This window comes from Cyprinus carpio, chromosome A21 (genome assembly GCF_018340385.1).
Source record: "Cyprinus carpio isolate SPL01 chromosome A21, ASM1834038v1, whole genome shotgun sequence".
Classification (NCBI taxonomy): domain Eukaryota; kingdom Metazoa; phylum Chordata; class Actinopteri; order Cypriniformes; family Cyprinidae; genus Cyprinus; species Cyprinus carpio.
Window position 1 is genome coordinate 13,537,126 of NC_056592.1, and position 15,785 is coordinate 13,552,910.

The 15,785-nt window shown below is 37.6% G+C and overlaps 1 protein-coding gene across 2 annotated transcripts; it reads right to left on the minus strand.

Annotated features, from left to right (window-relative positions):
• Positions 1-5: 5 nt before the first annotated feature.
• nxf1b (nuclear RNA export factor 1b) lies at positions 6-15,630 on the minus strand. 2 transcript variants are annotated; one of them, XM_042710934.1, is made up of 21 exons: positions 15,497-15,630; positions 13,405-13,621; positions 13,152-13,323; positions 12,946-13,026; positions 12,743-12,847; positions 12,472-12,552; positions 12,316-12,385; positions 12,130-12,218; positions 11,389-11,496; positions 11,198-11,307; positions 7,671-7,707; positions 7,445-7,516; positions 7,306-7,361; positions 7,111-7,218; positions 6,920-6,981; positions 6,503-6,618; positions 6,381-6,423; positions 6,209-6,281; positions 5,945-6,127; positions 546-591; positions 6-451 (listed from the first exon to the last, which is right to left on the minus strand). In XM_042710934.1, exons 1-21 carry the CDS (start codon positions 15,528-15,530, stop codon positions 413-415), a joined length of 1,902 nt encoding a protein of 633 aa, XP_042566868.1. In that variant the 5' UTR covers positions 15,531-15,630; the 3' UTR covers positions 6-412. The 2 variants fall into 2 exon arrangements, with proteins under 2 accessions (XP_042566868.1, XP_042566867.1); XM_042710933.1 differs by lacking the exons at positions 6-451; positions 546-591 and having other exon boundaries at positions 5,896-6,127; positions 6,209-6,278.
• Positions 15,631-15,785: the final 155 nt, after the last annotated feature.

Genomic DNA, 15,785 nt, shown 5'->3' on the forward strand with positions numbered 1-15,785 from the left:
GTATATAAAATCATGGTTAATATTTATTTTACAAAACAAGCAATGAACAAGTACTTTATCTGTCATATCTGTCCCATATTGGACATGACGACAGTAAAAACTAACGGAAACAGCAAATTTAATGGGAAGAAAAAATATTCACAAAATAATAATTTACAATTTTTTTTCACATAGTGGGGAATAAATGGTCTTAGTGCTCTCCTGAATAATTTTTCCTATTTCTTGTCTTATTTTTGCTCTGTAAACTTAATTTTTAATTTTAAAGACATTCAATTGAGAACTTTTTTCTTTAGGGAAAAAAAAAGAACAAAAATACGGAGAAAAAAATAACTACAGAATTTATTTTAGATGGGAAGAATCAGGAAGACCCCTTGCGGTTTAGGGTTTCCATAAAACCCCCAACAATAACTCTTCATTTGACGAACGCGACATCTGGGATCTTTCCTTGTGCCTATTAAAAAAAATACAAATAAATAAAGGACAAAAGACACTCATAAGATAAATGCAGGACACACAGTATTTGTTACTGTGAACCACTGGTGTACCTTAAGGCCAGTGAAGATCTGAGCATCACCTTCAAAATCCCAACATCTTTATATTATTCAACAAAAATAAAAAGAAAGCAGGGGTTAAAGCAAAAAAAAAAAAAAAAAAAAAAAAATCCTGAGCCTGAACCTTTTTCCGGGGCTTGGGGGTTGCGTGGGCAGACACATACACGGTTATCTGGCAAACAAAAGAGAAAATGATTTTCCTTTAAACTAATTAGTAACGTATCTGCCATTAGACCCTGACAGGCTCAGACTACAGATTATGGTGGGATATTTGAAACAGCAATACCAAGAAAGGTTACTCCCTACAATGTGGTGCAAACACATGTAACATTTAGGATGCTTTAGGTTAGCTTTCTCCTTGACCGGGTAAAGGATGACCTACAATCTAAAACATGAAATTTCTGAAATTGTTTTGTTCAAAAGAAATAATGGTAAATTAAATACTAGGAAATGAATATAAAATAGGAAATCTACAAAGACTGTTTACTACAGAAAACTACAGTTCAGTTCAAATAACAACAAACACATTAAAATGGTCCAAGAACTGGTAACTTAAACAGTGTTCGTATAGATACTGCAAAATAAAATTCCAGGACTTTCAAGGACTTGCACTACTTTTTTGGTTTTCAAGGACTAAAATCAGATCTCACTTATTAATCAATATTGTTACTCTTTCAAATTCTAATAAATAAACTAATAAAACAAAACGGTACAAATAAAGTGAAGCACATGCAAAGAATGCAATGACTGTGGCAACTTTTGAAAACTTTCTTAATTCAAACTGGGGTTTTTTTCCCCCATGAATATATGATTGACCTGAAGAATATAAGCTATGTAAAACACCTGGAAAATGATGAGCTTTATCACACTCATAGACACTAGGAGTGTGACAATACACTTAGCTCACAAGGTGAGACAAAATGCAGATACTTGGTTCACTAGAACGAGACAATGTTTTGATATAAGAAATTTTCAAATAACAAAATATTTGTCTTTTAACCACAAAAAGTAAAACAATGCTACTAATGCTAACTAATCTAGTGCTTAACTAATGATTATTTTGCTAATCAAACAATCTGATTATTTTGACAAGTGAGTAATCTGATTTTTTTTAGTAATACAAATAGAACAGTCAAAAACAGGCTTCAATATGACTATATTTATATATAAAGTAACGATAAGGCAATAATAATTGGCCTCAAATAAAGTATCAAAACCAAGTACATGGTTTTATTGAACAACACTGTTGTACAATGTAATATGCTTATATTATAACAAATACCTGCAGAGGATGCCAATGGCCTGGTGAGGCTTAGTGTGATTCAACAACATTTAAATCCATTTAATTTTAATATTTAGCCACATGCAAAGTCAGAAACTTTTATTTTGAAATAGTGATGTACAATAAATCGCTTATTTAGAAATATGTTGATGTATTCTCCTGTGTTGGCATAGGTTTAAATGATATACGTTACAAATCAAGTGAGTAATCCCAGAAGAAAGTTAAGCAACCCAAACTCAACGCATATGCAGAGGAAGAGTTCAGCCCCTTTCACACTTACAGTCTTTACTGGTAAATTACCATTAAGAGATCATGTGACAGGACCTTTTCAAAAATCCCGGTAAATTCGTTCTGGCAATCATATCGTTCTTATGGAGGTGACGTGATTATTCTGAGCTGTTCACAAAGCTGTGCTGCTTTTTTAATAGCTTTTCTATGTAAATATGACATAAATATGGGAATCTTTGACCATTGCGCCTCACAGCTTTTTCAATGTGTCACGCTCAAGACCCAGGCTTTTTTTCCATTCATCAGCTAATTCCCATCTTGTGTATATAAGAGCAAAAACATCTGATTGGCTAGTTATGTTAGCTTCAACCATTCAGACTTAAAGAGTGTGTTTCCAAAATTACACCAACACATTAACTTTTCAACACAAGGTAATAACATTTTAGACTTTGTTTATACCACACAGAGAGGAGCTTACAAAGCCCTCCCCCTCCCCCACCTTGGTGCCTCAGACCACATCACTGTCATGCTGATGCCTGCATACAGACCGCTCGTTAAATTCGCCAAACCAGTTCACAAACAAATTCAAGTGTGGCCGGAAGGGTCGTCAGAGGCTCTTCAAGACTGTTTTGACAAAACTGACTGGAATATGCTTAAGCAGGCTGCCACATTCAATAACACCACAGACCTCCAAGATTACTCAGAGATTGTCACTGCCTATATCACCAAGATATCAGGTAACAGTCACAAAGACCATCACTGTCCGGGCCAACCAGAAGCCGCGGATGACAGGGGAGGTCTACAGACTCCTGAAGACACGGAATGCTGCCTTCAGAGCTGGAGATGAGGGGGGCCTGAGGACAGCTAGGGCCAACCTATCCTGCGGCATCAGACAGGCTAAGAGACTGTACTCCAGGAGGATAGCCCATCGATTCAGCGATAGCAGAGACACTCTGAGCCTGTGGCAGGGGATACAGACCATTACGGACTACAAGCCCCCACCGCGGACCTGTGACAGCAACATCTCCCTGCTGAATGAGCTGAACGCCTTCTTCGCTCGCTTTGAGGAACAAAACGGCACAAAAGTGGAACTCACTGATGTCTTCACAGACATTTTCAACATCTCGCTTAGTCAGGCTGTTGTTCCCACATGCTTCAAAGCAACCACCATCTTTCCAGTCCCGAAGAAGCCATCTCCATCCTGCTTCAATGACTACCGTCTGTTGCACTTACTCCCATCCTCATGAAGTGCTTTGAACGGCACCATATCAAGTCTGCCCCCCCCCACCCCCAGTTCCAGTTTGCATATCGGTCCAACCGCTCGACCGATGACGCCATCGCAACTGCCCTCCACTCAGCACTCACACATATAGACAAAAAGCATTCAACACAATCATACCTCAACAGCTCATTTACAAACTGGTCCAGCTGGGACTCAACACTTCGCTGTGCATCTGGCTGTTGGACTTTCTGACTGGAAGACCTCAGGCAGTACGGGTCAGTAGCAACACATCCAGCACCATCACACTGAACACTGGGGCCCCCCAAGGATGTGTGCTGAGCCCCCTCTACTTCACTCTGCTGACCCACGATTGCACACCGTCACACAGCTCCAACCTCTTTATTAAGTTTGTGGATGACACGACTGTGGTGGGTCTCATTAGCAACAGAGGTCCCCCCAGGTCCCACATCCCCAGGTTCTTCACTCCCACCCCCCCCCCCACTAACATATGATGACATGCACCAGTCACTTTGTGCAGCATAGGTCTGCCCACTACCTCATTCAGCCTAGAACTGACGTCATTCTACTACCTCTTCAGTCAGTTTAAATAAAAGAACTGCTCTCTGAGCCCTTTGTCACTTTAATCAGACTGAATAAGCTTTTATTGCACTACAATCTTTTTATCTGCACTGTTTGTTCACCTCACTGGTTTGCACTCTATCTGCCATGTGCTGCTTTATGTAACTTTACTTTTATTTATTTATTTATTTTTTTTTACATGCCCTTTTTTTGTATAGTTGTATTTTATATTTTAGATTTGATCTGTATCTATCTGTATTTTTAGGCTCTACTGTTAGTGATATCTGTATCAGGGTATATACAGGAATCATGGAGTAAAATTTAATACCTTTTAAGACCTTTTTTAAGACTCTTTCCATACATTTTAAGACCTCATCGCCACTCCAAGTTTTAACCGGTTACAACGGCGACACTTTAACTTACATTTACTATTGGCCTATATTGATTGTAAGATAGCACAACTAAACAGACCGACTTTGTGATAACTCCTTATCAATACAACATAATTCAGAAGGGTGGGAACAAAGCACAAGATAATTAACTGAGTGACTAACCAATGCAACCCAAGAAACAAGAATTAGACCAATAAACAAAACAACTGACAAAACTTATTGAGGAGGGAAAATAAAGCTCTCCAAGCTGATGGGACAATGAGTTCATACAGTATATTCAAAAGATGTATTTGTAACATCAGCTCTTATAACTGTCTGCAAACCATAGCTGTTTTGTGGAATACTTCTCATGACAAAGATCTGACTGATTAGACAGTTTACCTGTGATTACGGAGTGCTTGATTTGATAGTGTCAGTACTGCACCTGATCAAGTGTGAATGATCATGGTAAAATAATGATCACAACTATTACATCCTTTTAATTGTGCATCCCAAGCCAAATGCGGTAAAAAAAAAAAAAAAAAGTAGCGCAATTACCATGTCCCAAAAATAAAAAGGTAATTTCCATCCCTAAAATACATATTTTACAGTCACTATTATACACATTTATCATAAACACAGCTCAAATGCTTCCTACTACTGTGGCCCAAAACATTTAGCAGTTTTATTACAGGTACAATGCAAAATGTTTCAGTGCAAGCATTTCAACTAAATGTAATTTATGCAATATTTCAAACCTTTAACCCACTGGGGAAAAATCAACCCATTGCAACAGTTTAAAAGCAGCCCAATTTCGTATAAAAAAAACTACAACAACCCTGCATCCAACATCAGCTGCAGAAGTCAGATTGACTGATCACAGGTCAAAAGTAAGAGAGATGACTGACAAGATGTTGGAGTATTTTCTCCTCAACAGATTGCGAGCTTATTGACAAATATAGATGTGCTCCCTTTACACAGTGCACGCGCGATCGCGAAATCGAAAGAGAACTGCCCGCGTTTATTTCAAAAGGGATTTAAATACCCCACAGATTGATAGCGACGCCATGATGCGCTAAAATTATATACAATATTAGAATGTTTGCGGGAGCGGATTCAAAAATCGCGGGAGCGGATGGGACTGGGAGCATGCAGTAATGGTCAGAAATTCAGCAAGAGCGGGGTCAACAAGCCTCGCGCTATCACACATCAGTGCATTCAGTAAGTGAGCGCGCTAAAAGATGATGTCAAATCTTGCGGGATTCCATAAATAAACTACACAGAACCCCACTATTCGGACAAATATACATAATGAAAAGATGATACAAATTTTAATACGTTGGTAAATGGCATTTAAGACTTTTTAATACTTTTTAAGGCCCTTAATTTTCTCTAAATTGATTTATCAACTTTTAATACTTTTTAAGACCCCGCGGACACCCTGTGTATGCACCATGGGTCTGAGAGTAACAATTTTAATTCTCTGTATGTATGTACTGTACATGTGGAAGAATTGACAAAGCAGACTTGACTTAGTTTGGTTGAGAGTGAAAGCTGTGTTCCTCTCATACATTGATAGGCACTTTAAGCCCTGAGAAAGTCTGCAAGTCAAGAAAGTTCTGACCTTGACAAGCTATCCATCTTTATATGAATCTAGAAAAAGAACAAACAACTAGCAAAAGCAATAATGAACATGTGTTGTAGTCCTTACTTCTGAGACCATTCAAGGTTCATGCCAGACATTAGGGAGAAGGCAGCAAGCATTTCTTGTTGCGGGGCGGACAGAGTGGGCACAGGGCTGCTGGACGGTGTGGGGGCTGGTGCAACAAACGCACGTCGAATTTCCTCCGTAGTGGCATTTCGAACGAAGAGCTCATCATTCACAATGCACAAACTGAAGAGTTGAAAATAAATGTTACAATGATAGGACCAATGGCACATTAAGATAAATAAATGTTTATAAGCGAGATCTTACCCAGCATTTCCAGCAGGAACAGCAATGAACACCCGGGAGAAGGCTCTGAATGAGTCTCGCGATTTGCCATCTACTTAAAAAAAAAAAAGAAGAGAAAATTACGTTCCATGTCACAAAACTCTCTCAGTTCAGAGTAAGCTATTGATTCGGAATCGTTTTAGATAGAACTCACTCTCTTTGAAAACTCCACTGACTGTAAATGCCAACAATGTAGCCTGCAGACAACACAGGTGCTATTAGAACCGCAAATCTGAATGTGAAATATGCAACCAGCAACCCGCAAGTTTGACTCACTGTGTACGTGTTAACGTCTACGATCAAGGAGGCGATGTCATGTTGAGTTTTGGGAAGTTCGTTCAGGAAAGCCACCACATTTAACCTTGTGTGTTTAATCAAACGAAACCGTGTAGCTGAAAGAAAATGGCACAACTCATCACACACAATTCAGGACCCAATGTAATACTAAAGAGCGCAGCCAGCCACATTAGCGAAATTTTGCAGGCGAAATCCAATCGCAATCTGGAGTTTTGTGCAAGGGTGAAAAAGTTTCCCCACAGTTTTTACTTGTGTTCAAATAATTCAACCAGCAGAAAGCTGCTTGGGTTTTTTTTTGCCCGCAAAATTTTGCTGAAATTTGATGACGCATTAATGTTGCAAAAACAAATTAGAAGACAACAGAAGCTTGATTTAGATTATTCAATAATTACTTACTGGGGTCATCTTTCATACGCCTGATATTGCGACAGTCTTTCTGATACTCCCCTAAACTACTTCTGCAGACAAAAGGATCGAGGAAAACAAGGAAATGTTAGCAGACCATGTGGAAGAAAGATCAGATCATACTGCTCAGTACAAGTCAACGGTGGTGATGTTGACTAGATGCTAGGGAAGGTATACTGTACTTTGAAGCGTTCTGCAGGGTGAAGGGAATGCTGAGGGAGAAAGCTGCCCCATCATGGTAAGCTTCCAGCAAGGGCTGTCTGTCTCCTGAGTCATATATGCTGTAATACCTGGAGGGGGAGACAGATACATGAACATTGATCTGAATGCTTTAGTTTCACTGCTGGTGTTCTTTAAAAAGACCAAATAATACATACTGTTGCAGGAAGCAAAGGATGATGTTCTTGATTTCTTCAGAGCAGAAGTAGCTAGCCTGTGTTTGAAGTAAAACAGAGGTTAAGAATGAAAGCCAAATATATGCATCTCAGTGAAGAAAGTATGAAAGATTGACCAAACCTTGCAGGGGGGAAGAGTCGCAGGAGCAACTTCCAAATCAAAACCAATGGGAGGCGGAAGGACGTGTCCATCCTGTTGTTTAAACAATAAGCAGACAAACAATGCATCTAAGAAACAATTAAGCCAAAGAGCGAATGTGATTACATATTCACTTCTTATGGTTAACAATTTTTTGTTCTCAAGCTAATAATGTTACACCAACAGATAAACACTGTGGATTTCCTACCAGTCTGAGGAGCTTGGGGAATCGTTCCCGAATGGCACTGTCCAAAAATCACAAAGATAAAACACGAGAGACAACATTAGTACGCACTGCACACGTGCCAATGAAACGGTCCCACATAAACACTCAAAAACTTAAATCAGGCCATCTTATGTATGGGACAAATAGGTTAAGAGTGATTCAATCAGATAAATATTTACTTACAGATAATTATCCATGAATTTACAAATTTTAGACATTACAGTGCAAAAGTTTGTGGTCAGCAGGATTTTATTAATGTATACTCACCAAGGCTGCATTTATTTAATCAAATATACAGTAAAAATAGTCATATTGTGAAACATTATTACAACTACATTAAAATAACTTCCTATTTGAATACATTTCAAAATTTAATTTATTCCTTTGATGGCAAAGCTGAATTTTCAGCATCATTAATCCAGTCTTCAGCATTACAAAATAATCTAATAAACATACTAATATACTAACATTTCTCATAACAAACATTTATTATCAATGTTTAAAACAGTTGTGCTGCTTAAAATGTATGTGAAAACCTTTATAATTTTTTTTTAGGATTCTTTGATGAATAGAAAATTCGAAAGAACACCATTTATTAGATTTAGAACTTTTTTCTAACATTATAAATGTATCACTCAATTTAATGAGCCTTTCTGAATACCAATTTAAGGTAGAAATTTCTTAATCTTAGTGACTCCAAACATTTGAAGAGTAGTGTAACAGTTTAAACAAACACCATTCTTTTCATTTGAACAAACAGTGAAGGGTTGCTGAATACTTGATCAAGTTTGTTTTGTACTTGTGGGCATCTGAGCCATGGCAACAATGAGCCAATCACAGCGCTGTTCAAACTCCCTCCCACCCCCAGGCACAGTACTTACCCATTCACAATACTCACCACCGGTGCCCCCTACAGGCCGAAACACAGACCCACTGTTGTGAGGGGCAGAGTTTGGTGAACATTCACACCATCAATCAATCAGTCGATCAGGTTTTTTTTTAATTTTAGCACATTTATGAAGTGTACTCAATGGAAAGGGGAGAGTTTGATATACTTGGTTGAGATCTGACACCCTATAATCATACTGGTGGTTCTTACTGTTAAAACTCTATGGGGCTCTTGTATCATTTTAATGTTTTTTTTTAAACAGACAGCATCAGGCACTAGCTTATAGCTTGACAAATGTTGGCATGTTGAGTTGTTAAAACTTAAAGTGTATACTGTTCAATGGGTGCTTTACCAGTTAAGGGGAAAAAGATGAATACATTTATTTTTTCATAATAGACCTAACTGTGAGTAAATCTGACCATACACATGGGGAGGGGGGGACACTAGAAACTTGTGGATGAACCACAGAGAACACAGTAAAAGAACACCAATTCAGTGAAACACCAAACCAAAAGAGTGTGACTTCATAAAATCAGGGTCAGACATTTAAAAAAAAGAAAAAAAAAAGAAAAAGGGGCAACGAATTAACCCAGAAGAGCACAAATGTTGAACCCTGAGCTTCTGAACAGATCATAAAACGATTAAAATAAATGAGTGCTATAAAGGTGTATGGGTTATTCACCCTACTTTATTTGGACCCTACTATTAAATTTAAGAACAGTAGGGTATTTATTCAAACAATTAATTAAAGCTTCATTTGAGCCCAGACACCTTCTGTTTCTATTTCTTATTTAGTCCTATTTGTAGATGAGCCTATTTTATACTGAAATGAATATTTAAAAACTTGTTTTTTTGTGACCCTCCTAAAGTATTTTCTTCTCAATGTTTTGTCTTTGCTGATGATCTTCCTCCAAAGTGCTCTAGGACAAGGATCATGTAAATGGTCAGTCTGACCAACTATCCTCCATTTTGGTTTCAATACAGAAACCGAGAGAGAGAGAATTGCCTCTGCTCTCATTATTCATTTTGCACAATGAATAAAAGCTCACGTTTCGGAGCAGTGCTTGGCTCAAGGTTTCTCTTAAAAACCTCCCCTCTCCTTCTCCACCAGTGCCATCTCCTCACAAACAACACATCTTCTTCCTTGAATGGTCTTCTTCATCTCCAAGACGTTGGCTGTGGCCAGTTTTGCGGCTGTGCCTGCCTTAGGTTGTCCCAGATTCAAAAGTTGGGATCTTACCCGTCATTGACTAACCAGCCTCTCACTGGCCACACAGCATCAGCAGTACATCAGATGTTAGACATGTGCAGGGCGGGTGAAGGGAGGAGGGTGCCAGCAATTTAAACAGGTGAAGCACAAATGTACTTAACAGAGCATCATCTCCAATGGTTGTTCTGTCCTTGTATGCCAACTTATTCATTGGCATTCTAGGAGGTCACATGCAGAAGCTGCCGCTTAAACTAATTTTAACTAATGAAGTATTAGCTAATGAGATTTACAATATGCTAAAATGCTTTAGAAAAGCCTATCACTGTGTTCTGTGCAAAAAGCTACAGGGCCAACAGTGAGGGGACAGAAAAGAAGGTCAGAAAAAAGCAAGAATGAAGCAAAGCAGGTGTGGAAACCACAAAGATCCAGAGGTGTTGACAAACTTATGCTCCTTACTGGACTGCCACTGGAACTCAAACAAGTAAATATCATTATCACATGCCTGATGATTGAACTAGTGGAAAATAATCAAGAGCTCACTGGTTAATGAAAATTAATACACCTGCATATTACAGACAGGCCTGAATGATCATTACTTTAGCATTTGAATCACACGTGGGATAATTTTTTTTCTATAGAATAACATACAGTGATTAGGGGCAATTAAGAAATAACACATTGTTTTCAGTTGTAATAATATATTACAAAAAGGACACTTTGTACTAAGAATGTCCTTACAAATGTCACATCAGACTCTCTCCTGCCAGGGAATTACTGTTTCTCATAGGGTCAATCAGAATAAATCAACTGCAAATGTGAAACAAACACTTAACCTGCAACTCTCCAATCTATATAATATGATACTCTGTTATATCTGTTTCTAATAGAGATATAATGATTGCCATATATCTATATATATATATATATATATATCTCTGTTATATCTGTTTCTAATAGAGATATAATGATTGCCATGTTTTCTAGGTGTTTTTTGCACACTGGTTATAGAGCCATTAACACCCTCTCTCAGTGTTGCTGTTTTTTTTTCTTTTTAACTGAACTACAAGGGGTGTCTCATTGTATATGCATGCATTCCTGTGCATATGTGCAACAACATGCAAAACTATTCTTTTTCAGGCCTGAAATATACTCTACGCAAGTACGTGAACGCAGACGCTTCTGCGCAAGCTAGATTTTGTGTTGCTGGACACACTGCAATTCATAACACAATGCATGTACGCATTACATTCTAGTGTACTTTACCAAAAAATCTATCTGATTATTATCTATAGTTTTAAGAGGCCTGTTACTGCCAAGTAAGGTAAAAGTGCATGATTGGAAGTCCTGCACTTGGCATTTGTGTACTTGTGTATAGTATTTTTCTGGCAATAAATGGCAGAGAAGACTAACCTGACATAGTCGGCCTGGATCTTGTAGTGTCCACATAAAGGATTTCCCTCCAACGAGAGTTCCACCAGCTTCAGACCCTTCAGTTTATCAAGTTCTCTCTCTGTCTTCAGCTGCAAGATGACACAATGACACAACTGAAAAGCTTACAGGAAACAGTAAATCTACAGGTGTCAGAGAGCATAAATTCATACCTCATTATGTGACAGATTAAGAATCTTCAAGTTGGGAACTTTGTTGACAATATCTGCCAAGTCATCGAGCCTGTACAACCGGTTGTTGCTCAGGTTTAGACAAATCAGCTGTGAAAGGAAAAGATCATCTAATCACTAAAAATACAGACAAAAAAAAATAAGAAAAAATGTTCAAAAGTCTGACTCAAAAAAAGAAGAAAAGAACAAGACTCATTCTCACCAAGGCGGCATTTATTTGATCAAAAATACAGTTAAACAGTAATACTGTGAAATATTATTGCAATTTAAAATCTGTTTTCTATTGTTAGATATTTCAAAATGTAATTAACACCACACTTTCAGCATCAGTACTACAGACCCCACAGAAACCTTAACAATAAGATATAATACTCCTAAATAAACATCAATAAAAATACCAAAAAATACCAAAACATTTATATGCACAATAAAAAAAAAATAAAAAAAAATAAAAAAAAATCAGAAATCACTATTAAATGTTAAAGTTCAAAAGAACAGCTTTTTATTTTAAAATAGAAATCTTTTGTTACATTCTAAATGTCTTTAATGTCACTGTTTATCAATTTAACGTGTCCTTGCTAAATAAAATTACTAAAATTTACATTTATATACAATCATACAAAAAAAAACAAGAAAAAAATAATCAAAAAACATCATATTCATACAAAATGAACGTAATGTAAATATCTAAGTAATCATACAAGAAAAACGTAATGTAAATACCTCAGGAATGTTCTCCTCGATTATTTTGATAACTGCCAACATGGAGTTCCTCCGATTCAAAGTGACCTCAATATTTTGAGAAACCAAATCTGCCAGAAAACAACAAACATTTGAGCTACAGCCTTCAACAAGCCAAAACGAATAAGTGTTTTTGTTTGGAGAAAGATGACTGCATGAAAGTCCAACCTGGATCGACTCTGATGTTGTTCAGATCAAGAGCCTGCTGCGACCCATCAAAGCGTTTAGCCATGCATTGCTGCAGAAGACAGTCAGTTATTATCCAGAAATGGAATGAATGAAAAAACATCCTCTTAAAGGTTGCTGCAAGTAACAATCCCTTACTTTCAAATGCTCCAAATCTGCAGCCTTCAGATCAGTGTGAATCAAAGCAGGTGGTGGGCAGCTGTTCATAATAACAGTCACCTATCCATCCAATAGATTGACACCAAATTACACTCTGGTTAAACTAGAGAGCCTTACAAAAGTCAGCACATAAACAGATTAATGTATTTTTTATGGCTATTATTTTAGAAAAATTAAATCAGAATGATGACTACATAAACAAATCACTATCTTTCAGTCTTTATGATGCATCAGATATACTGAATATTACCTTATATCCATCTTTGTCTGTTATTTTTCGTGACGCTTTAAACAAAGCATTAGCAATTGCGGAGTCTTCAATATAAAACTGGGCCTTGTTGCCATCAGTGTGATACTATGAGCAAAAAAGACAAGATGGAAAAGATTCAGCAAATTCACATAATTGTACACTTACAATAAATGCTGTTGAAATGCATTTTAGTGTAGACTTACATGAACGGCATGAAATGGCACGGAACAGCTCTGAAGCGAAGACAAAAGCCAATCTTTGTCATATTTCTTCCCGTAAGGAATCTGTGGCCAGACACAAATACAATCAAAATGTAATATGCCAACAAGGTCACGAACGTACTTTAAATTAAAGCCTAATACATTAATAACTGCTTAACTCATGTGCTATTAACATCTAATGTACTAACAGTCATTTTAAACCAGTTCTTGCGGCTTCCATCAGAACCACCGCCAGCTCCACCACCTCTGACTCCATATCGATTGCCACCTCTATCGTCATTTCCACCTCCACCACCACCACCACGTCCACCTTTGCGATTGCGTTCCTCGCGCCGATTCAATGGCCGGCCATACGGATTGCTGAAAACAAGCATAAAATCTTAACTACTGAACCTCAACGATTAAATAAAAATAAGTATAATTATGTAACAAAGTGCTTACAATCTGCGCTGGGAGCCACTGTCTTGAGGACCTTCTGACATGGTCACATCTCCATCATCATCCTGAAGTCTGGACCGAGGACCAGGGCCTCCTCCACCACCCCCGTGACCACCTCGATGCCTCGGTCGTGAAATCTGATCGCTGTACAGGGGGGCTCTGAAAGGGCCTCTGCCTTTACGATTCCGGCGCTTTGGTCCACCAACACGGTCATCATGCTCTGATAGATAGAAGATGAAAGAGTCAGAGGTGTAACTTTATTACACATTACCTCGTAAGAGACTGTCAGGGTACCTGCAGGATTTTTAAAATCACATGTAAGACTTTTTAAGACCTTTTTAACACCGGCACAAATAAAATTAATACCATATGAGCAAATCATGTAAAAAAAAAATCACGATTTACAGTTACAGGTTTTTACAAAAACAAAGTTTTATAAAATGGTAAACTTCACATTTCAGCAATTAAACCACATTTTAGAAAAGGGATGAGTCAAAATTATATTAATTTAAACAATTACACTGCAAAAAAATGATTTACTTTTGTCTTGTTTTTGTAAAATAACAAGTCACGTTTTCTGAAGGAAAAAACTAAAAAATCTTTTACTTTTTGCTTAAAACAAGAAAAGATATCTGCTAATGTGGTAATAAAAATAATCTTAATTCATAGGCAAAACAAGTTTTTCTCTTGCAGATATTTTTCCTTGTTTTAAGCAAAAACTAACAAAATCTTGTTAAAAAAAAAAGTAAGAAAAGCATTTTTGCAGTGTATTATCATCAATCAATTATTATATTAAATAAACAACATATAAATAGATCTTAGTGTCTTAATTGTTCCAGGGGAGTTGCCTGGCCACGGATCCAAAATTTCAATGTAACGATCTTCGAGCCACTTCTTTATCACTTTTGCTTTGTGACATGGTGCTCCATCATGCTGGAAAATGCACGGATCATCACCAAATTGCTCATTGATCGCTCTTGCAGGATGTTTTGATACCATTCTTTAGTCATGGCAGTGTTTTTGGACAGAATTATGAGTGAGCCCACTCCCTTGGTTGAAAAGCAACCCCACACATGGATGGTATCAGGATGCTTCACTGTTGGCACGTCACAGGACAGGACTCACGGTAGCATTCACCTTTTCTTCTCTGAACAATCGATTTTCCAGATGTCTCAAACAGTCGGAAGGGATCTTCATCAGAGCAAATAACTTTGCACTAGTCTTCTGCTGTCCAATCCTTGTACTTCTAGCAGAATTTCCAGTCTGATTCGGGGGCGTGGGTCCGTATCGTTGCTGGACACTCTGGGACGTCCTGAAGACTTCTTCACTGCAGTCTAACCTTCCTCCTTTAAGTTCTTGAAGATCCGGTAAATGGTTCTTTCAGGTGCAATATTCCTTGTTTCTTTGGAGGAAACCATTGCTAACAAGAACACAATGATTGGAAGTGCTTCTTCCCTTCTTTTATAGCAATCAGTCTTTTTTGTGAAAAGTTCGTTTTTCGGCCAATTAAGCTTTTAGTAATTATTTAAAATCCATCTGATCACGCTACACAATAATCTAGAAACAATGTGAATGAACACAACAGCTTAAGCAGCAAACTTGGCAAAATACAAAAATTTACGTCTGAGAAACAACGAAGGCAATGCAATTTGCCATAAGGCTCCTCTGAGGTTGTTTTATTCACAAATATATCTCGATATTAAAGCTTCAGATTGTCGATTTCGAAGCAGTTCAACACGACCTCAGCACATTCACCATGTGGTCAGTTCACCTCGACCAATTTCCTTTTCTTTCTCAATCTTTCACAAAATCACAAAGTATAACATATAATTCGGCGAAATCAGTTTGAATAATGCGTTTACCGTTTGTCTGAACTAACAGCTAACGTTACCTACAAAAACAAAAGCTAGCTAGCTAACGTAGATGTTAACGTTCCTTATGTAAATTATAGAGTAGCGTTAAACGATGACAGGCCACACAGAGTTAGAAAACGGTATTTGAGAAGCAATACAATTGTGAATAATCATAACTAAACCTTATTCATGTCAGACAATTTAAATGGAGGTGAGCGCTTTTGCTAACGGCTCAAACTTACCACTATAGTAGCGCGAGTCGTCCGCTGTCGCCATCTTTTAAGAAGGCTTTAACGCTACTTTAAATTTAAAATATAGGACTTCCAATCGTTGTTTTCCTTTTATTTTTTAACAAAACAAAATCGAAAAAAAAGGTAAAACGAACTCGAAGATGAACGCTTTCTAAGCTTGCAAGATCGGAAGAGACCCTTTCTTGCCAGTGTTTTGTGTGAGAATAACGTCTCAAACGCAGCTGCGCCACATTCTTCTTCTAATGCCCAGTAGAGTGTTTTCGCGTCACTATTGCCTCCT